This window comes from Parasteatoda tepidariorum, chromosome 11 (assembly GCF_982258835.1).
Source record: "Parasteatoda tepidariorum strain Cologne lab strain chromosome 11, Ptep-v5.0, whole genome shotgun sequence".
Taxonomy (NCBI): Eukaryota; Metazoa; Arthropoda; class Arachnida; order Araneae; family Theridiidae; genus Parasteatoda; species Parasteatoda tepidariorum.
This window is the reverse complement of record NC_141765.1, coordinates 18518177-18540804: the sequence shown is the minus strand read 5'-3', so window position 1 is coordinate 18540804 and position 22628 is coordinate 18518177. Positions and strand designations below refer to the sequence as shown.

General features: G+C 31.2%; 1 protein-coding gene across 1 annotated transcript in view; it reads right to left on the bottom strand.

Moving 5' to 3' along the window:
* LOC147801259 (cyclic nucleotide-gated cation channel subunit A-like) overlaps window positions 1-22628 on the bottom strand; it is a 66633-nt gene that overhangs the window by 24791 nt on the left and 19214 nt on the right. The window contains exon 2 of the mRNA XM_087155445.1: window positions 12755-12941. Coding sequence (XP_087011571.1) covers window positions 12755-12904 — 150 coding nt within the window. The 5' untranslated portion in view covers window positions 12905-12941. The remainder of the gene's footprint in view (window positions 1-12754; window positions 12942-22628) is intronic.

Genomic DNA, 22628 nt, shown 5'->3' with positions numbered 1-22628 from the left:
AATATCGAAAGATGTTTATAAAATTGAAATTAACAACTCAAACACAAATTTGAAGACTTTTCTTATATCTGACTTTTCTGTATCTTATATCTTTTCAAGTATCTTTTTGTCAAGTATCTTTCTGACAAGTATCTTTCTGTCCAGTATCTTTCTGCCAAGTATCCTATATATTGAGTATCAAAATGAATATTATTATATTTAATCATTTAATTAATCATTCAATACAGGAACATTGTGTTAACGCAGTAAGAAAGGATTTTAATTTCACCCATCTCGACATTTTATTTTCTGCAAATTTTCTTAATCTAAACTATAACTGCATAAAAATGTTTCCCCAGTAACTAAATTACTAATTGATGTAATCTAATTAAATAACATAATTATCCAATTAAGAAATCAAGTATTACTATAGCATTTCATTTAATATAACTTTTAATCAAATTCGCTTAGAATATCATAAGTAACAATTCTATGAAACACTTTATTGATTCATAGCTAACGCTTTTTATAGGCAAATGAAAACAAAATTAACAGAATAATCTGCATTTCTTTTACTATTACATGGAAAAAAATGTGAAAACTTTAAATTTTTAAACCAAAGTTTTGCATTTCTTAATTATTAAGAATTTTGATTTCCAAAATTCTACCTAACGGTATTTTTATTTAATATGCTTGCAATCTAGCATATTAAATAAAAAATACTTTATTTAATGATATATCTTTTCCTTTAAAAAAGCACAGATTAACTTATATTTGCTTTTAAATTTACTCAGCAATATATTTATGCAAGATAGTAATCCAAACAGAAGGGGAGATACGGTGCACGACAAAGTTACTTTAAATTTTTCCCACAAAATATTATGTTTTTACCATTTGCGATAAAAAAAAATTTGCTACTTCTTTAAAAAATAATGCAAAATGTATGTGTTTAGTTAATTTTAAAGAAATGCTCGCTATTTCTGAAAATTTAGTTGTAAGTAGTCGAATTAAGTTGGAATTGGTAGACGAATCAGGGGTTAGAATCCCTTGCTGTCGGGCTGACCATGAGAGGTTCTCGTGGCTTTCCTCTCCATGCAACGCAAATGCGGGTTAGTTCCTTAAAAAAAATCTTCCATAAAGGCCAGTTTGTCACAATGCTTGATCCAGAAGTTTCCTTGTCTTCTGGGTTGGGTTCAAAATTACAAGGCTATGGAGTAGAACATTGATAGTCGTAACCTCGGAATTGTGTCTGTTGATCAACGTCGGTTATAAAACAAAATAAAAAAAAACTAATTCGAAATTCATTCATTTACTGTAGATGTTGAATTGAAAACTTTTTGAAGAATAAAAAAAGTAAGAGAACTAAATAAAAAATTTAAACTGAAATCAAACTATGCGAGGGTAGAGTACAATAAAAAAATTATCAAATCGGATGAAAATATGAATCTCGAAAGTATTTTTATGATGGCTATATTTTACAGTACAATAACGTATGAAATCTGAGAACTTTGATGTTTTTAGCATTTCTTTTTATTCAAAACTGAGTTAAAATGGAAAGCATGTGACACCAGGAATTGATTAATTGAAGGAGATGATGAAAAACAGGATAAAAATTTTATTATTATTTTAGATTCAAAATGAATTATTTCAGATGCGAAATGATGCGTCGCTCGAGAAGCAAAATGAAAAGAATATTGTTGTCCAAATGACATTTCAAGTAAAATCTTAAATTTTGCATCATATGAATAAATACAGGTGCCACAGGTACCATGAGAGATCCCCTACGATCTGATTTATCAAAAGCCAAATTAAAAGTGGTATTTAATTAACGATTTGTAGTATAGGAGAGATGCATTATAGGCGTATTATCGAAAAAGAACATTGCCGAAAGATAAGCCAATTCAGGCAACGTCAATACTTAATACTTAATCTTAATACTTAAATAATTTGGCTGCAGATTTGAGGCCAAAAAGTTCACTGGAAATTAACGTAAATCTAATAACGAATATGTTAATGATTAATGTGGTTGAAGAAAGAAATGCTGCAAATTGATTTTGATGCTCAGTTGTCGTGACATTGGAATAATAATTAATTATATACTTGCATTTAAATAAAAAATTAGCCATTACGTTTATTAAAAATAGAAATATTTGCACTCGCTATTTATAAAATTAAATTAAAATTAATGAACTGATTAAGGAATGATAACATGTATTAAATAACAGAAATTTAAAAGCAAGCAAATATATAATGCCTATAGTGGCATCGCATGAGTGTTCTGAAGTGACAACCTGAAAAGGTAGATATTTAGTTAACTGCTTATTTTTCGGAATTATATTTCCTCCCAACAAATTTCATTCATTTATTAATCAATTTGTTCAAAATTAAGAAGGAGTAGTAGTTAATTCTGACGATTTAATTGTTCAAAGAAAGACTTATAAGGACTGTATATCACGACTAATTAAATTGTTAAATAAATTAAGCAAATAACAATTACATGTTAACTGAAGAAAGAGCAGAATATTTAGGTCTGTGATTAGTTCTAAAATTTTGAGCAAAATCAACAGATAAAATTAAAACAATTCAAGTCGCCCCTGGACCTAAAAATTTTGACGATTTAAGAAATTTTCAGGATTGGTCACGCATTATTCTGAATTTTTCCGATTTACTGCATCCTTTAAGTAAATTGCTTAGGAAAGATATTCCCGCTAAATGGACTGTAAATTGTGAAGATGCATGGATAAAAATCAAAACATAAATAACTAATGATAAAATTCGTAATCTTGATTTTCCTGTAACTTAAGATACAGAACCTTTTGGGTTATGTTGAATTATTTCTCATTTTATGCCGGAAGGAACAGAAAGGCCGATCATATTTGCTTCAATATCACACACAGTTGCAGAATGATATTATAGTAAACTAGACAAGGAAGCAACTTCGGTTTATTGGTCTTGCAAAAGATTTTGTGACACAATTTTGGAAGGAAATCTGCACTAATAATCGATAATAAACTAATGAAGACCATATTACATCTTTAAAATAAACAACTTGTGCTTTCAGCATTTAAAATGTTGCGCTATGCGCATTTTCTTTCAAATTTTGATTATACAATTATTTATCGAAAAGCAACGGATCATTCAAACGTTGATTACTTATCCAAAAATCCGCCAACATTGAATAAAGATGAAACAGGAATAGTTGATGATCTTGTTAAAGAAATTTGAATTCAACCTATTTCTGATGAAACAAATACAGCAAGTCACATAAGCAAGGTAAGAATGTTTGATTCAGAATTTCTCAACTTAAAGAAGATGTTTTAAATGGGAAAATTCAATAACCTAAAATAAGTCAGCAAGATGGAATTATTCTTCGAGAACAGCGTGTAATTGTTCCTAGGAAACTTCAGCCGGTCATTCTTCAAAAACTTCATTCTACACATGTTGAAATAGTGAAACTGAAAGCTTAAGCAAGAAATTATTGCTAGTAGAAGAACATTGATTCTGATATTGAAACACTATAACTAGTAAAAATTTGCAAAGAATGCTGTGATGTCAAGAAAAATCATCAAAAAGCACCGATACCTATTTAGAACACTCCAACCAGTCATCGTTAATGTGGATACGCTGGACCATTCATGTAGCACAATATTCTTATACTAGTCGATGCAAAGTCTAAATGGTCAGAAGTATACCCAATGAAAAACAGTCCTGATATTATATCAAGTGGTAGTGTATACCTAAAATGTTTGTAAATTTATAAGAGAGGCTTTTAGTCACTTTTGGTTACCATAAATACTGGTCGTAACGCTTCAATCTTCGAATCAAAAGAATTCACTGAATTTTGCAAAGGAGATTATATTCAACCGAGGTTAATTCATACCTATCAACTTTAAATCATTTCGAGGATGATTTACCCCAGTTGTAGTAAAATGGAATTTAAATTACAATTTTAGACAGAAACATACGCTGTATTTTGAAAATGCTTATGAGGACTACCACGACAGTATATATATATATATATATATATATATATATATATATATATATATATATATATATATATATATATATATATATATATATTCTTATTTTTTTTAAAAAGGAGTGGTGGTCAAAAAGATTATAAATTAAGCTTATAAATTCAAGGAATATATAGAAAGCATGCACTTTACTACCACTTTAAATATAGAAATAAAATTTTACGCCAAATGTGTAAAAGCTGACATGTATGTTAATTACATTTGGACACGCTGTAAAAAATGTACCAACAGAGATTTGCCAATTACTTTTTTGATATTGAACCACTCCATCTGCTAATGAAAAAACACCTGCAAAACAAATATTTAAGAGAAACCATCGAACGAAACTGGATCTTATCAAACCTATACCAGAAAATAACTTCAAAAATACATCCGTTTCCAAGTTCGACGAAATCTTTAAAGAAGGAGACCGAGTTCAATCACGAAACAACATAAGCTCTAAAATATGGAAATATGGCATTGTTGTTGAACGTTATGGAAGAGTGTATTATCTGATTGAACTTGACAATGTATATGTAATGAAACAACACTTCAACCAGTTATAAAAATGTGAATTAGAAAAACAAACAATTACTCCTCAAATTGATAATAAACTTCGCAAAAGACTGTCAGTAACTTTCAAAGATAAAGTGTTGGATAATGATGCATCAAAGTATTCAAAGCAGGGCTCGAAAAAACTCAGAAATTTTACCAGTCCCCGAGGACGGCTTGTCCAACAATGCACCCGTCCTCCGTTGAAACTAACCCGTCGCTTTTAAATAAATAAAAATATAATTTTCTCCTATTTATTACAAACATTTATATAAATTTAACAATGAATTAGTCGTTACTAGGATTACATTATACAGTAATAAAAGAAATACTAGGTTACTAATAGTAACCTAGTATTTCTTTTATGAAATAATTTAAACGACAAGGGTCAAGTTATCTGGAATGTCAAGTTATCCGAGGTTACTGAGTTTTTTAAATGAATAAATATGACGTTTGCCAGTTCCACAATCAAGCCAATGATTTACAGAGGTTTCTGAACAGAAATCTGAAAGGGGTTTTCCATTTAGGTAGATGTTCATAATTGCTTTTAAAGTTTCTTGTTTAAGACCAGTAGGTATTGTGTTTTTTTTTTTGTAAGTTTATTGCTGCAAAGCCCCTTTCAACAGTATTCCCAGACAGAGAAAACATCAATATATGCGCAGTATGTTGCTGTATTGTGGGTCATTTTGCTGCCTTGTAACTTTCAAGACTCTTGTAAGATAACAAAAATTTAAAATGTATTACGAACATTAACGGGAAAATGGCCGTCCGCGAGGACGTCGGATTCGAGAAATTCGTTGTCCGCGGAGAATTTTTGACCGTCGAGGACAGGCGGACGGGCTGTTTTTCGAGCCCTGATTCAAAGAATGATGCATCCAGTCACACCTCCTGTTGCAGCAGCAACCTCAAGTCCATCATCTATAAGCCTTTCCACTCTATTCAAAAATCAGAGAAAAACTCATTCAAGCTCAACAGTCATTAAACAATGAACTTTTTCTCAACAACCTGGAACTAATATACAATTACGCCACTCAGCTAGAGTTAAAAAGCCAATTTCTTTAAAAGATTTTTAAAAGAAAACTCTAGTATTCTAATTATTTTTTTCCATTTCTAAATTCATAAATTTGCTTGTATATTCCGGATTCATCGAATTAGTACTTTGTTCTTGTTATGTATTTTTATTAAGAACATAAGTACAACTTTCTATTTAAGCGTCCAAGAATTGTAGTGTCTTTTAAAATATTCTTGTAATAATTTTTTATAACACCAAATGGCACGCTGTTTAAACTGCAGAGAGAGCAATCTTAATTGTGTCACGGTTTGTCGAATATAGCTCACCGATAAAAGAACATAAATTTCGAAGTGAAACAATTAAAAAGTAGATAGGTTAATAAATATTATAAGTAAAATAAGCAAAAACATGTACATAAAATCATTTAATCAATTATAAGATCTTATTTGATAAGCTAGTTTTATAATTATTTTATTTCAGTGTTATTTCTTTTCTATGATTAAATTCAACAAAAAAAAAACTACGAGAAAAAAGTTTTACTGTTATAATCGACAATTTAATTTTTTGCATGTTTTTTCTGATAAAAATCATTTCAAGTCCAAGAGATAAATTAAATTTTGAGAAATTCTCAACTCTACATTCCATTATTCCTTTCATTCTTAGAACTACTCAATGGAAAATAAAATTCAGCAAATCTAATTGCCAAAAGATATGCTCACCGCAAACGGTGATGGAATTATGAACGGTATTTGAAAATTCAAGGCATGTCAACATAAACCCACAACTATGAGCACAATGCTTCTGGGGTAAACAATGTTCCCGAATTCCGCAGTTAATAATGGTAGATAGATCGGAATGCATGAAGCTTGATTATCTTGGTCCTTTATTATTTCCATAATACGGGAGATGATATTTCGACTCCAAACCAACCATATCAAATCACTTATCCATTGGATCATATATCCTTTAATCATTTAAAGGCAGAGTTGTTCCTTAATCTATTTTTGTGATTGATTGGGGACGTGTTTTTGGACAAAACATTTCTAATGCGAATTCCTGAATTGGAATTGCCATCTGCGTTAATTAAATCGCTAACTTGTAGCTCTTCGCTGTAATAACATTCCAGATTCTTTACTTAAATATTTTATAACGTTATATTTAAAATTATTGTAGAAAAATAGAACAATCTCTTTAAATTGTTTAATATTTTGAATGAAATTTTAAGAATCATCAAATTTTTACATTAATCGAATAGCCAATTTCTGAGAGCTTTTCGAAAATAATTTTATTATTATTTTTTTAAATAAACTTCTAGTTATGGATACATTTTAAATAGATGAACTGGTCTTCAAATGCATCGTATCGTACAAAAAATGCAGAACTTTACAGATGCAGAAATCGACTTACAAATTTGGCAAACTGGCAAAGCAAGGCGTTTAGAAAGATAAAAATAAAAAATCATAATTATTAGATCACAATATACTCAATTAAAAAACCAACACAAAAACAAAAGCTTAAAAACGATCCGTATAAACGTTTTAATATTTTTATTTATTTATTAGGAAGGATTTGGAGACTTGGCCCCAAATTTGTTCAATTTTCATTCAATTTACTTAATTTGATAATTTTTGTATAACGAGCGTAATTTTTGTTCTATTTTTAGAAGCAAAAAAATTTTACTTCATACCCTATAAGACCATAAGGAATTAGCCTGGGAAGCGAAAAAAGAAGTTATTACCCGATATTATTTTCATTTTCAGAGATTTTTGTCGTACCTGTAAAACTACTAGTGCGAATAGAAAACTTTTTCATACAATTATAAAACTAATTTACTTAAGAGAATTTTATAAGTAAAATAACCTATATATAACAGGGAATTTATGAAGTAGAAAAATTTTACACAGTGTTAAATTGTACAATATTTTTTAGTCTTCACATGAGAAAATTTAATGTTTGAAATAAAAATTTTGTAAAATAGTTTTAGAAAACGAAAATTAAAAAAGCTTACTATATATAATAAAAAATATTTTATATTTTTAATCTTACTTTCTTTTCAAAACCTGCTTAACCAATTTATATCAAATTTGGGGTTCTTTTTTCTCATAAAAATGCATAGTTCAGCATGGTCCAATAATTTTTACATCAAATGAAATAAAAAAAACTTCGATCAATAATAAATTAAGTAACAATAGATTAATTAAAATAATTAAAGAATAATACAGTAATAATAATTATTTTTAAAATTTCTTAACTCACACACTTAGATCTGTGGTGGTTGGTTGTGTCCAGGAGATGAATAGACGGAGCTTACATTTTAATTAGTAGTTAATTTAATATTTAATTATAAAGTACAAAAGGAGAAATATAAAATAAGAGCAGTGCGTCTACAATGGCGGTTAAGCTTTTTCTTGGTGCCGAATGACAGAGACAGTTACTGATCGTAACTGTCGCGGTTACGATTAAGTTAAGTTCAGTCGCCGCACACTCCCCCGCCAGTATCAGGGTACTGATACGTAACGATCGGGGAAGGTAACTCTACGGCCTGATCTAGTCCGTTGTGCAGGTTTGTCCGGAGGATCTTTTGGTAGATTCGGTTCTTTTGAGGGAAAAGTTTGGATCGTGTTTGGTTCGGATTGAAATAGTCCAAATGCTGGTTGGAGACGGTCAATAGAAATTGTCTGTTCTTTTTCACGTATCATGATGGTGAAATGTTTTTCACTTTTTCGTATGATTTTAAATGGTCCGTCATACGGAGGTTGTAGAGGTTTTCGAACAGAGTCCCTACGTACGAATACGTGTGAACAATTTCTAAGTTCGGGATGTATGAAAATTCGACGATTTTCATGGTGTGACGTCGGTCGAGGTCTTAAGTCTTGAAATAGACGTCTTAATTTACAGACAAATTCTTATGGAGGATCATCCTTTGTAGTGGGAATCAAGAAATCACTTGGTAAGCGTAATGTCTCACCATAAACTAGTTCAGCTGGGGTTGCTTGGATGCTTTCCTTAACTGTGGATCGCAAACCGAGGAGAACCACTGGTAGAACATCTGTCCAATCTGTTGTTGCATGGCACTTCAAAGCGGCTTTGAGTGGCCGATGAAAATTTTCTATCAGGCCATTGCTTTGCGGGTGAAAACTTGTTGTTCGGCAACGCTCAATTCCATACAATCAATAACATATCAGCAGATATGTTATCTGCGCCCTTAATATAACGTATGTCGGTGCTGAACTGACTGATGAAATCAAGGTGACGGTGTTGACGTGGCGAATATTTGTCCCATTTCTGTCGGAAGGCATACGTTAAAGGTTTATGATCAGTGTATATTGTGAATAAACGTGCTTCAAGCATATGTCTAAAATGTTTAATTGACAAATATACCGCGAGCAATTCCCGATCATAAGCGCTGTAACGCGTTTCCCTAGGAGTAAGTTTTTTGGAGAAAAATCCGAGAGGTTGCAAATCGTTACCTATCAGTTGGTGTAATGCCCCACCAACGGCGAAATCTGAAGCATCGACGTGCAAGACGAGGTTAGCATCTGGGGAAGGGTGGGCAAGAAGCATTGAATTTCGAAGTAACGCCTTACAGTTATCGAAAGCTTCGGTAGCGGTTGAGGTCCAATCGATGATTTTGTTTCGAGCTGGGCTACCTTTTAACAGATCATGTAAAGGTTTTTGAATTGCTGCCGCGTTAGGTAGATGCCTACGATAAAAATTTAATAAGCCTAAAAATCGCTTAAGCTCTTTGATCGTATTTGGCTTTAGAAACCGGTCGATTACTTCGATGCGTTCAGTAAGAGGAGTGATACCTTTATCGTTTACTGAATGCCCTAGAAAAGAAATTTCAGGTACCCCAAGTATGCATTTTGATACATTTAATGTCAGACCGTAATTTCGGAGTCTTTTAAAAACTTCAGTAAGATGTTGAATATGCTCTTGTTCTGAATTGCTAAAGACTAAAATATCATCTAAGTACCAATAGCAGAAAGGTAGATCTCAAAATATTTCATCCATAAAACGTTGAAATGTTTGGGCAGCATTACAGAGTCCGAAATTTAGAAAAGGAAACTCGAATAAGCCGAAAGGGGTGGCTATCGCGGTTTTGGGAATATCAGCCTCATTAACTGGGATATGATAGTATGCTCTGACGATATCTAATTTAGAAAATATTGATTTTCCATGGAGAGCATGTGCGAAATCATGTAAATATGGAATGCCATATCTATCCGGGACGGTTTTTGAATTTAAGAGTCGATAATCTCCTACTGGTCTTATATTCGAATTTTTAATAACAACGTGTAACGGAGAAGACCAGGGACTTCTTGAAGGACGACAAATACCTTTTTCACACATTGTTGAAAATTCTCGCTTAACTGCTTCGAAAACTTGCGGATGTAAGCGACGTGGCTTACAATGTACAGGCGAACCTGTTGTTTCAATGTGATGAACGGTAGAATGTTTAATAGATTTTCTTTCTTGCGAGGAGTTAGTAATATCCGAGAATTCTTGTAATAAATTTTGAAAAGGCATATTATTAGATATAGTTTTAACTGAGCACTGAGAAGAATTAGCAAAATAGCCGCTCGACTTTAAAGAAGTGTTTGAATCAATGAGACGTTTATTCTTCAGATCAACAAGTAATGCATAATGCGTTAAAAAATCAGCGCCAATTATTGGCGAGGTGACGTCCGCGAGAATGAAATCCCAGCCGGAGGAACGACGGAGGTTAAATGATAATTTTAAATGTTTTGTTCCGTAAGTTTTAATGGGTGAATTATTCGCGGCATATAGCATTATGCTGCTTGGCGTATATTTATTTTTACTGTTAGAAATAGGCAGAACGCAACATGCGCTTCCCGAATCAATAAGAAAATTTAAATTTGTATTTTTATCATAAATGAATAATCTGTTGCCTAATTTATTAGCCACGGAATCTGCAGGCAAAATAGATGACGTGGCACTTATTCGTTTCCCGAATTAAAAGAACAAGGTTGTTTACATTTTAACGCATCTTTTCCAAAACGAAAATGATAAAAACAAAGAGAACGTTCCTCTGATTTATTTCTTGTTTTTGAGTTTGAACGGTCACGAGAATTTGATCAGCGCCGGTATTGCTGCATAGACATTTTCGCTACTTGTAAGCTGAGCTCTGATATTTGATTTTGAAGAGCAACAAATGAATTACTTTTTAGATCGGTTTCAGTTTCATTTTGTTTAATGGAATTTATTTGCTGGGTGGGGGAAGTTTCAAGTATTTTATCAGCTAGTAGAGCCAATTTGACCAACGTTTGATCAGTTAAAATTGATAAAATAGATTGCACATTGGGGGGTAAACGTTGTAGCCATATTGTTTTAAGAAAATCCTCAGTTACTGAATCGGTAGCAACTTCTCGCATTTGTCGTAGGAGAAGAGAGGGTTTTTGGTCATCTAATTGAAGTTCTGAAAGTAGTTTTCGAATGCGTTTATTTTCAGAATCCGAAAATTCGGTGATGAGACGTTCTTTTAAAGTATCATATTTATTAGTAGCAGGGGGTGAAAATAACAAGTCTGATACATGAGATAGCGTTTCTGCATCGATATGTGCAATAAGACTTGCGTATTTAGTTTCATCTTTGGTTATGTTAGATAAAGTAAATGCACTTTCAACTTGTAAAAACCAAAGTTTAATATTTGTACGCCAAAAGTTAATTAAGTAATTTAAGTGCAATCTTATCTACGTGAGTATTTTCAGCGTTATTTTTTTGCATATTAAAATGTAATAATATATATATGTAATGAAATTAAATTAATATACAGTATGCATTCCGACAGAAATTAAGAAACAAAAATTGAAAAGCCACAGTACCGTTTTTGTGAAACTTCCGATATCCAAAGCGAAATTAGTTATTCCATTTGAAACATAATCTCCTTAATATATGAACGTCCGGCTGTCACCACTGTGGTGGTTGGTTGTGTCCAGGAGATGAATAGACGGAGCTTACATTTTAATTAATAGTTAATTTAATATTTAATTATAAAGTACAAAAGGAGAAATATAAAATAAGAGCAGTGCGTCTACAATGGCGGTTAAGCTTTTTCTTGGTGCCGAATGACAGAGACAGTTACTGATCGTAACTGTCGCGGTTACGATTAAGTTAAGTTCAGTCGCCGCAGATCTATGACTTGGAAAAAAGTGCAAAAATTAAAAATAGAAATTATGACGCTCAAATTCTTATACAGTTTTAAAATAAGGAAAAAGGAAGCCGCAAAATTTAAAGACTATCCCCCCAATATTTTATAATCAATCGAAAATTTATTGTTCGATTGATTATAGAATATTGGGACTATAGTCTTCAAATCGAAAATTTTTTGAAAATTTATTTATTGTTTTTTTATTATTTTATAACGATCGAAAATTTATTGTTCTTTTAAAAATAGATAAAAAATTATAATTTTTTTTGACTGCTAAAACCGTTTATTACAACAAAACTAAAAATACTTGAATGTACATAGGAATATTTTTTCTCTTCTATGATATTCTTAACGGATCTAAAATATTTTCATATTGCTGATTTAAAATCTACAATTGGTTTCTCCCTCAAAGCAGCAGTTTTAATGAGATTTTAATCTATTTTTGTCGAAGTTTCCGAGTTTAAAAACGTTATGTACAACAGGGGGTCACGTAAATGCTGTGACAAACTTTCAGAAGAGTTAGGGCACATAATCTGGATTAAAATTGAATGGGAACCCCATGCCCGGAAATGTCATACGCAGACGATTTCGAACTGTTTCTTCGTCTGCTTCTGAATAGGTCATAAACGGGAAGTGCCTATAACTGCGTCTTTCTGGGCATGAGTTCCTATTCAATTTTAATTCTATTGATGTACCCTAACTTTTCAAGAAGTTTGTCATAACTCCCCTTTATTTGTGACGTTATCAAGTTTATCGACAAAAAAATAAGCTCAAAATTTCATTTTAAAAAACTCAGTAGCTTTGGGAGCAAAACTAATAATTTCAAATTTGCAATCCTCACATCCGAATTAGACATGATCAAGTATTTGTATAAATGCAACAAAAATTTGTCCCCTAGTGTACGTTTCAGAGCATATGCTAATATATTTCTTGAATTATAAATAATCGTAACCTTTATTTTTATTTTAAAACAGCAAACATATGGACATATTATAAACAGTATATCGATAATAAACTTACTCGGCAACTTCGAATAAATCTATAGAAAATTGATTCTTCGCTTTCTGTACTCGCATCTTCTATCATCTGTTCTATGGCGATTTGTGAAGAAAAAGTTGTTCGATTTCGAGCCATCGGAAGTCCATTTTCTAAGACTTCCAGCTCTTCCATTTCTTTTGAGGATGAGATATTTCAATTGGGTTATAATCTACATCAAAAAGAAATATTATATTCAATTGTTGAGAAAATAAATACGTTTAAATATTAAAAAAATAAGCATATTATACTGAGAGCGGAGAAAAACAAATCACAAAATACTACACTGTTAGAAATTTTTAACCATGTTGAACCATAAGATCAATCAAAATTGTTGCAACCATAAATTGTGCCAAGTTGCAGAGCAAATTAATTTTTGAATTTGACTACACGTCGCTGTTCTTCAACTTGAAGGGAAACATGACAAAATTGAACCCCTTATTATGGTTGCAGCAAACGTAATTGATATTATGGGTTCAATGTAACGAAATCATGGTTTCCACCATTCTCTTGTTAGATTTTGGGCAATCGGAAGATTTCCAGATCTCCCATTTCTTTTGAGTTATGAGATATTTCAATAGGATAGTAATCTACACCAAAATGAGATATAATATTGAGTTTTTGAGGAAGTTTAAACATAAAATATAAGAATATTATATTGAAAACGGAGAAGAACAAACCATAAAATATTACACTGTTAGAAATTTTTAATCATGTTGAAACATAAGATCAATTAAAATTGTTGCAACCTTAAATAGTGCCATGTTGTACCATACTATGCTGCTAATTAATCTCCCCTAAATTTGACTACACGATGCTATAGTTCAACTTGAAAGAAATCATGACAAAATTGAACCCCTTGTTATGGTTGCAGCAAACTTGATTGACATTATGGTTCAAGGTAACAAATTCATGGTTTCATCCATTCCATTGTTCGATTTCGGGCAATCGGAAGTTCTAAGACTTCCAGCTCTTTATGACGAATCGTAAGAGATAGGTAAAATGGGAAAATAAAACTGAAATTAAATATAATAAACTAAAGTATATTGACTAAGAATTTCTTTTAGAGCATTGAAATGTTAACATAATATAATTACATATGTTATTTTACTTAGTTTGTCATTAAATACAAAATTCGTAGCAGAATTATTTAGCTTGTTATTTTTAAACAAATATATTAGCATAACGAAAAAAAATCAATCAATAACAATACAAAAGCATTATTATTTGTAAACTCGGTACATTTTAGATTAAGAAATGTTAATTGGTGTAAATTACCAAACACAAAAGAGTTCAAAGTCTTTATTTCTCAAATTGGGTCACATTCGTTTATTTTCTTCATTGCAGCCTTCAACATATTGAATTCGGGGTGACTATGCAATAATTAGTTTACTGTTTGATTAAATCAAAATCCTTTGCTTCTTATTCTAAACTGGGTATAAGTCTAGTAATAACATGAATTTTATAAGATAAGAAATAACAATAATAAAAAAATTAGCCTAAAATGCTAGTTAACTTCTTTAGCATGTAAAAAAGACATGATCTGGACAAAAATTAGAATAAAAAAAAGTTCTTGAGTTCCTGATCAAATGGCGCTCCATTCGAATGATGACGTCATGAGGGTTGAAGAGAAGATTGATTCCGGAATTTCCTGTTCTTTTATCTCTTTCTTGATCTTCATTTGTTTTCTGACGAATCTTTTGTGATGGCTGACTGGAAATTATATGTGGCTGAAGAAACAATAAAATTCTGGTCTGGTCATTTTTAATGCAGGAATGCTATTTGCTATCTTTTTATATGTACCTTTCGGAATCGATCTTTTTTGTTTCGATTCAAAGCATAAGCGAAATGTATAACGGAATAACGTTACTCTTACAAACTTATAAGGTGTTTTTGAGTATTTTTTTTTTTTTTTTTTGAAGTGTTAAGGTTGATTTGAGATTTATTTGAAGTTGACTTCAAAAAGAATCTTAACCAATACCTCCCAATGTTTATCAAGGTTTATGAAATTGCTTTATTCAAACTTGCAGCTGTTTTAGGTTGATATAAACCTACCTTAAAGCAATCAGCTTAGTCAAGCTGTTTTTAAGATGTACAGGTTATTTTTTTATATTCTTCAAACAAATAAGTATAGGCCAGGATAGCCTGGTTGGTAGGACGTTGGGCACATGTTCGTGAGAGCATGAGTTCGTATCCCGCCGGCCAAAAAATCCCCGTGTATTAAATGCTAACTAGCAATAGTTAAATCTGTCAGTGTCACAAAGTCCCCCCACGTTTCCATAGAAAAATAATACATCTGGGAGATTTGTGATGACTCAGGGGAGAGAGCTTTCACCTTTCAATGAGGGGAAACGGGTACGAATCCAAGCGATCGCTGGTCGATACGAATTTCGCATCCTTCTAGCACCAACCACAGTGCTGGCTTAAAATGTCCTCAGTGGTAGACGGATCATGGGTTAGAGTCCCCTTGCCACCAGGCTAACCGTGGGAGGTGTCCGTGATTGTCCTTTCCATGAAACGCAAATGCAGGTTAGTTCCAGCAAAAAGTCCTCACACAGTCAACAACAACAAATAAGTATATTTGGGGTAAGAATCATTTAATCTGATTTCAACTAAAAGTATTGAGATGTTTAATGAGGAGGGGAAAAAAATTTCTTATTTATACTTGAACTTGTTTTGAGGTTGGTAGAAATCCAACCAGAGGCGTTTCAACTCACTCTTAAAATGGTTGTTTTTAAGGTGTAAAAATGCAGGCAATGATGCTTGCCTATAACCTCCAACCAAGGCCAGATTTTATTGCAAATATTTAGCATAAGACATTAGCTAACTCATTTTTAATAAAGGATCTGGACCAAGATTAGAATAAAAGAAAGTTCTCTAATTCCTGATCAAATGGCGCTCTTATCTTGATTATACTGATAGTACCAATCTGATAGGCATGTGACCTCAAAGTTCCATGGCTTATGGTCACTAAACAGTTGTATAAGGTGTCAAAAAATAAAACGGACCACCCTAAATAACTTTTAATCTAATGATCGGATCTTCCCTAGTTCGAGGGGTTGACCTCAAATATGCAATTAATTAGTGATGAAAATATTTTAAGTTAAGAAATAAGACTTAAAAACGTACTTTCTCTGAATAAACATACCTTTTTTTCGACAGATTTGGATTTCTGTCCACCAAAATATAGGGGGTAGCCGCAATCTGGGAAATATAGTCCCCAAAGTTTGGTCAGGAAAGCGATCCAAATTTTGGACCCTTTAATGTTAATTTTACATTTTGCGTATTAGCCGTATCCCGAGACTTTTAAACGAATTGAAAATTTTTTGAACACAATTATTAAACTTGGTTAGCTAAAGATAATTCCATGCGAAAAATGAATTTTAGTTAATATTTATTATTTTTTGAATACTATTTTACTCAGTAATAGTCGAAAAAATTTGAATAGTAAGGTCTACTACATTTTACATCATTTTAAAGTATGTAATTTTACAGGGAAAAATACAAAATTTGAGAGAAATCGGTTGAATAGTTCCTGAGATATCGAATTTTTAATGTACGACTTCCTTAAAATTTGATTTCTCAGGAACTATTCAATCAATTTCACTCAAATTTTGCATTTTGCCGTGTAAATTTGTATACTTTAAAATTATGTCGATTGCATACCTTACAATTCAAACATTTTTTGACTATGAGTGAATTAAATAATGAAAAGTAATAAAAATTTGCTAAAAGTTATTTTTTGCATGGAATTATCTTTGGATAAACAAGTTTTATAATTGTGTGCAAAAATTTTACAACTCGCTTAAAAGGCTTTTGAGAAATGGCTAAATACGCAAAAAGTAAAATTAACATTAAGGGGTCCAAGCTATGCTCTCCTGACCAAACTATTGAGACCATAATTCCTGGATAGCGGCTACTCCCTATAATGTGAGGGTTATAAATTCGAATCCATCGAGAAAATGATTTATTTATTCAAAGAAAGTACGTTTTTTAGTCTGATTTCGTAACTTAAAATTTCGTGTACACTAATTAATTAGCATGTTTGAAGTTACCCCATCGAACCATTAGGAGTGAGTCCTAGAACGTGAAAAACCGATCATTAGATCAAAATTTATTCAAGGTGGTCCATTTTTTCTTCTTTTTTTTCACACTGTACATAAAATAATAATAGACAATAAACTTATGATTAACTTTGATTGTCTGTAAATAATGCCTCGTCCCGTATAAGATCTTATTTTGTCTTGAATCTTGTAGTCATTATTCGCAATCTACAATTTCAAATTTTGCTTCTTTATACAACACATTTGAATTTTCAGATTCAAACCTGACCGGCTTCTGCACGAGAACTTTAACCCCATCATCGATTCTCTCAATGCGATGAGTTACTTAAGGGCCTTTAAAGGCAATCATGTCAGCACTTGTCTATCCACGGTATATGATAATTAGGTTCTAACTTCATAGAACTGAGATCCTAAAATTTCATTAAACGTTTATGGAAACTTAACGGTTTTGTATTATAATGCTACAGTGGACTCTGATTCATTTGAGATGGTAAGAAATAAATGAATATTGTTCCAAATAAATGAATATCTATCTCGGATAAGCGAATTGATGAAAAAGATGATGGATAATTGAAAAAAAGGAAAGAAAATGTAAGATTATTATTTATCGGAACTTATTTATATTCCACCAGTACTTTTTTTAAGGAGATGTTCCAAATATTTTCGTATCATAGCCACAGAAACAAACTTATTTTAAACATATTTTTTACTCACAGCTGTTTAAAGATAAAGATTTTTTCTGTTTTTAATTATTCCCCACACGCTGCAAAAAATCCCAGCTTTTTTACAGACTTTCTCAGTTTTGTAAAAAAACGGTTTTTGATATATTGATAGTTTAATTTATTTTAAAATATTTGAAGGTTTTTCACAAAACTGCTGTTTTTCAAGTAAACAGAAAAACATAGCATAGTTTGTTCGTTTAAATAAGAGTACTTATCTGCTTAAAAAACAGGCGTCCTTTTTCAATTATTAATATTTTTCTGATAAATTAAAGGTTTTATACGTGGCACACTAGTTTTTTTCTGTAAATTTAGCAGATTTTTTTTATATAGTAAAAGTGCATACATTTTTATATTTCCTAAAATTAAATTTAAATTACTTTTTTGTGCCTATTTGTCTTCCATAAGGAACTGAGTTCATTGTTTCGAACTTTTCGATTTTCTATTACTAACATAAATTATTTTTTTTTGACATCCGGTCTTGGCATTTTGATGCAGAAATATTTTTGAACAATAAATATTTAAAACCAAGTATTGTAAAGAACAATTTCTAAATGTCATAGAATGTTCAAACCGACATTTTATGTTGATAAATAAATTCAATTTACTTATATATATTGAAAATAAAAAGAGATGAAAGAGATAGAAATACAGTTCTATTTTATTTAAATTAAGATGTCTACGTATTTGTAGTAAGGAGAATAAAATTTATATGTTCCTAGTGTCTTTGTCTGTGCTATTATTCGGATTAATAGCGTTTTTGTATGCATATGTATACTTCTTTCCAATAAATTCATTGAATATTTATTAAAATCGCTCCTGAATCTAAGTTTATTCATATATTTATTTGAAACCTCTAACCAAGTCATTTTTAAACTATATTATTTTCCTTAATCCACGTATGAAGAGAAAAAAATGAATACAAAGGAAGATGTCACAAACAAATGCAAACGCACCATACAGAATTCCCGGTTAAAAATCGACAAAAAAGACATTTTGATAAACAAACTGGAAGAAAAAAATGCTAGGGATTTATATTTTTTATTTTTCTATTTTTTTATTTTTGACACATTTTATTTTAATTTCAAACGAAACTTAGAAAAATGTGTCAATTATAAATAAATTCAAAGCACATAAAAATACATATTTTCAAAAGTGTTATTTAATTGTATTTCTTATTTTTTGTTTTACTCCATTTATTATTTTTTAATCTCTTCCTTTACAAAAAATTATATTAATGAAAATATATTAGAATCAAATTTTAATTTTTATAAGTATTTTATCCTAAATTTAACAATTAACAGAATTTTAATTAGTTGTAAACCAACGTTTGTATTGTTAATCAAATACCAAATACAAGCTTTCTACAGCAAATATTATCCTTAAGGGTTGTTGACCGTTCTCATAGCAACTAAAATATTTCAGAGTTTAACTAATTGACTAAGTAATGTTGCTTGAAATGGTTATGTATAATTATAATAATCTAAAAATGCAGATAATGCTTTTAAGTTAAATCATTAAATTATTCCTTTTTTCGAAAAATAAAAGAAAATATACTTCAGTTTGATGTAAATAACTTAAAAATGTAAATTTGATGACAGATTTATATGCAAAGAATTTTAAATTTAACGTATTTTAGATACAAATATTCCTATTAAATTAACAAATTTGTTTTAATAGTATTAAATCTTTACATCGATGTATAATAAAACTTTTTTGATATTAATATCAGTTGATTACTTTTACTAGTCTCTTTCATTTCATGTTACGAAACTAATTTAACTATATGCGTAGCTTTTATTTCATGTTTTAGTATTTACATTTTCGATCGAATAAGTAAAATTACTCTACAGGAATAGTTTACCCCAGAATAACGTCATCATCATCGCCCAGCTACGATCAAGCATCCAGCCTCATTTTAGGGCTCTATCTTTTAACGACCATGATAGGAATACCTCGTAATTTTTAACCTGATCAGATGACGTGGACAGCACCTGAACTATTACCTCTCTCTCCAAGCTTCCACACCACAATCTAAGAGAGGACTTTCACTCACAACAGATTTAACATACACCTTGATGCGTATACACCCCAGTTACTTTGTCAGATATCAGGATCGAACTCACTACCCCCAGCTCCATGTGAGAGGTGTGAGGGGCGCCTTAACCAAATGCACCATCGACGTGCCTCCAGCATGTCATCATTTAAAGGTTTAAGAGACTGACGAAAATGACCGAAACCTAACCTAACTAATACACTTAACTAAAAACAGTATTTTCGAGCATGAAAAAAAGCGCACCAAGCAGAATCACGTTCAACTTTACTGAACGCGCTCTAACGACAACGAGAAGGAAAAAAGACTGCAGTGCCGCATCTTGCTCTCTGTCTAGTATTACAATTATTCGTGTTAAAATACCGTTACGACATCAAAAAATGCTGTTTCGAGAAAAACCGTTTTAAAGATTTTTGAGCACTCACAGTAGACGGTGAAGTGTTGTTTATTCAAAATATAAGTACTTAGATATTTTTCATGTTCCTAAACCTCTAGTTATGTCATTTAATACTAGATTACGGTATACCTAGGAAAACTAAAAGGGTCAGTTTGACTCTCTTCAGAATGCTTGTGCGTAGATCAGTTAAGTATCCACAATCTTAAAACATAATCCTAATTAATTTAATAAAAACGTATTATAGATTTGATCATCTAAATTCTATGGTATTTCATGTGATTTAGTCATCCAAAATATTTTATTAAACGGAACACTGGCTTTTTATCTACAGGTATTCATTAGTTTCTTTGATAATTGAGTTCGTTTTCTCTATAAATAATAAAAGATCGGTCAAAATTCTCTTTTAAAAAAAAATGAAACTGAGGTATCCCATACCAAAGGTACATACCGAGGGTACCTTATACCCATAACTACCTGGGGATATGGGATGCTAATCAAAATAAATAATTCTCAATCAATAACGCTAATCAAAATAATAAACTCTCGGAATAAACTTCTACATATACGTTTCTATAAGGCTGAAACATGAATGATTAAATAACCCCTTAATTTGGATCAAATTATGAAAAGTCAGAAATACTCAACACTTTCAGTTCGTTATTTTTTCAAATTATAGAGTAACAAAAAACAAGTGGGGCCACATTGGCCCCGTCTGTCTTTCTAGTGTTAAAGGAGTTAGACTTAGCACCTTTAAATTATAAAAATATTAACCTTTTTTTTCATTCCAGAATCAAACTTTCTATGAACTAATGATAACATTATCATTAAAATATCGGTGATTAACAGAAAGCATTAGACAACATTGGTTTTATCTAAATTTTTTTCAGTAATTTCAGTATTTTATTTAGTATTTATGAACGTGTACTTTAAATTATATAAAAAGTTTACGTTTGGCAGTCAACAGTAAACGCATTGCACTTTTTCTAAAAAGATATTTGTCTTAATGGACACTGGAATTTCAAAAATAAATTCCCAAAAGCCCGCAATTCCAAAATTTTTAATAAGTAAATAAAATGGTCCAGTTCCAACAACAAACAAATCTGTGACAAATTAACAGGATTTTGTGTTTCTCTAAAACCGCAGGGGGAAATGTTTCTAAATAAAGCGTGAAATTCGCACATCTCTTTCCTTTTGACTTTTAATGAGTTCCTATACATTACTGTCAAGCAGTTTCAGTGGCCCCAACGGACCCGAGAAGGTCGTTAAGTGGTCCGGATCCCTTCGGACCACCTGGTCTTTAAAGAATTTTAAACAAAAAGAGAAAAAAATATATTTTTCTCAAATCCTTAAGTGGCATAACCCCTTAAGAGCTTTAACAAATATGAAACTATGCCTGATACTTTTAAATAAGTAACAAAACTATTTCTTTGCAAAACCTCATATCATTCCATTTTTAAAAAATAATTGTAGATAGCTAATCACTATAAAATTATAGGATTTTGTCTGCCATTTATTTTCGTTATAAATTCTAAATTGAGGTGTCAAGTTGTGTTGACAAGAGAAGGAGTCACCAAAGCTTTTAGGAAACTCTTTCGGGAGTAATAATTTCAGTTGTTACTATGGAAACGGTATTTTCATTCTACTCACCTTCAAAATATCTCACGTTACCATAATTGCACTTCTTACCAATTTTATTTGAGATAATTTTAGGATCTTTAATGAGAAATGCTCCCACCGATTAAAATGAACTCTCATAATTTCATCTACATAATTCTGAAATGATAATGCAATTATTTAAATGTTGGAATGAAATTTAAACACTTTAAATATTTCAGAAAAGTTTTAGAATTTCAATTGAACCAGTACATTGTCTGAAATTTTGGAAACCACGATATCGTTCCATTTCTCAACAACTTTAGTATGGTGGAAACTTGGACTTGAATTTCATGACACCATGGTTTAACTTAAATGGAAATATAGTTCAATTCAAAACCGTATTAAAGTTTCAAACATTTGCTCGATTTTAAACATTTTAAAATTTTTCTGAAAGTGTACAGCTTTCGTAGAGTATTCATAAGTTTTTCTAGGAATGTAAATATTTTAAAGTATGGATATTAGGAAGTGTTTCTTACAGAAAAAAGATTTTAAAGTATACTCTGTTAGAATTTTCATTCCAAAATTACGGTAAAATAAGCAGCAGCAGTCAGTCCATCCAATTAGCCGTAAAATTTACGGTAAAGAAGATTCTTTACCTTTAGGGGCTTGAAAATGTTTACAACTAATTAGGTTAAAAATCATAAATACAAAACTGTACGGTTCTTCAACCTTTTACAAATAGCATCCCCGTAAAAAAAGAAATTTAACTGGACATTGGAGCTAGACTTTCCGCTAGGTTATGGGCATTGCAATTGAATTAACGTTGACTTTTTGTGTTCAACAGCTTTATGGTGCTGCATTCTATGCGTGAGTGTGAGTATCGTATTCTAACAGTCGATGGTCACAAATTGGAGAGTGCAAGACACTAGAAACTCCTCATGTGTTAAAAAGAATGGAGGAAATATTATGGTGTCAACGCTGAAACTCGAACCCCTGTTCTGTCGGACGTAAGATTCACAGATTAGCCCTA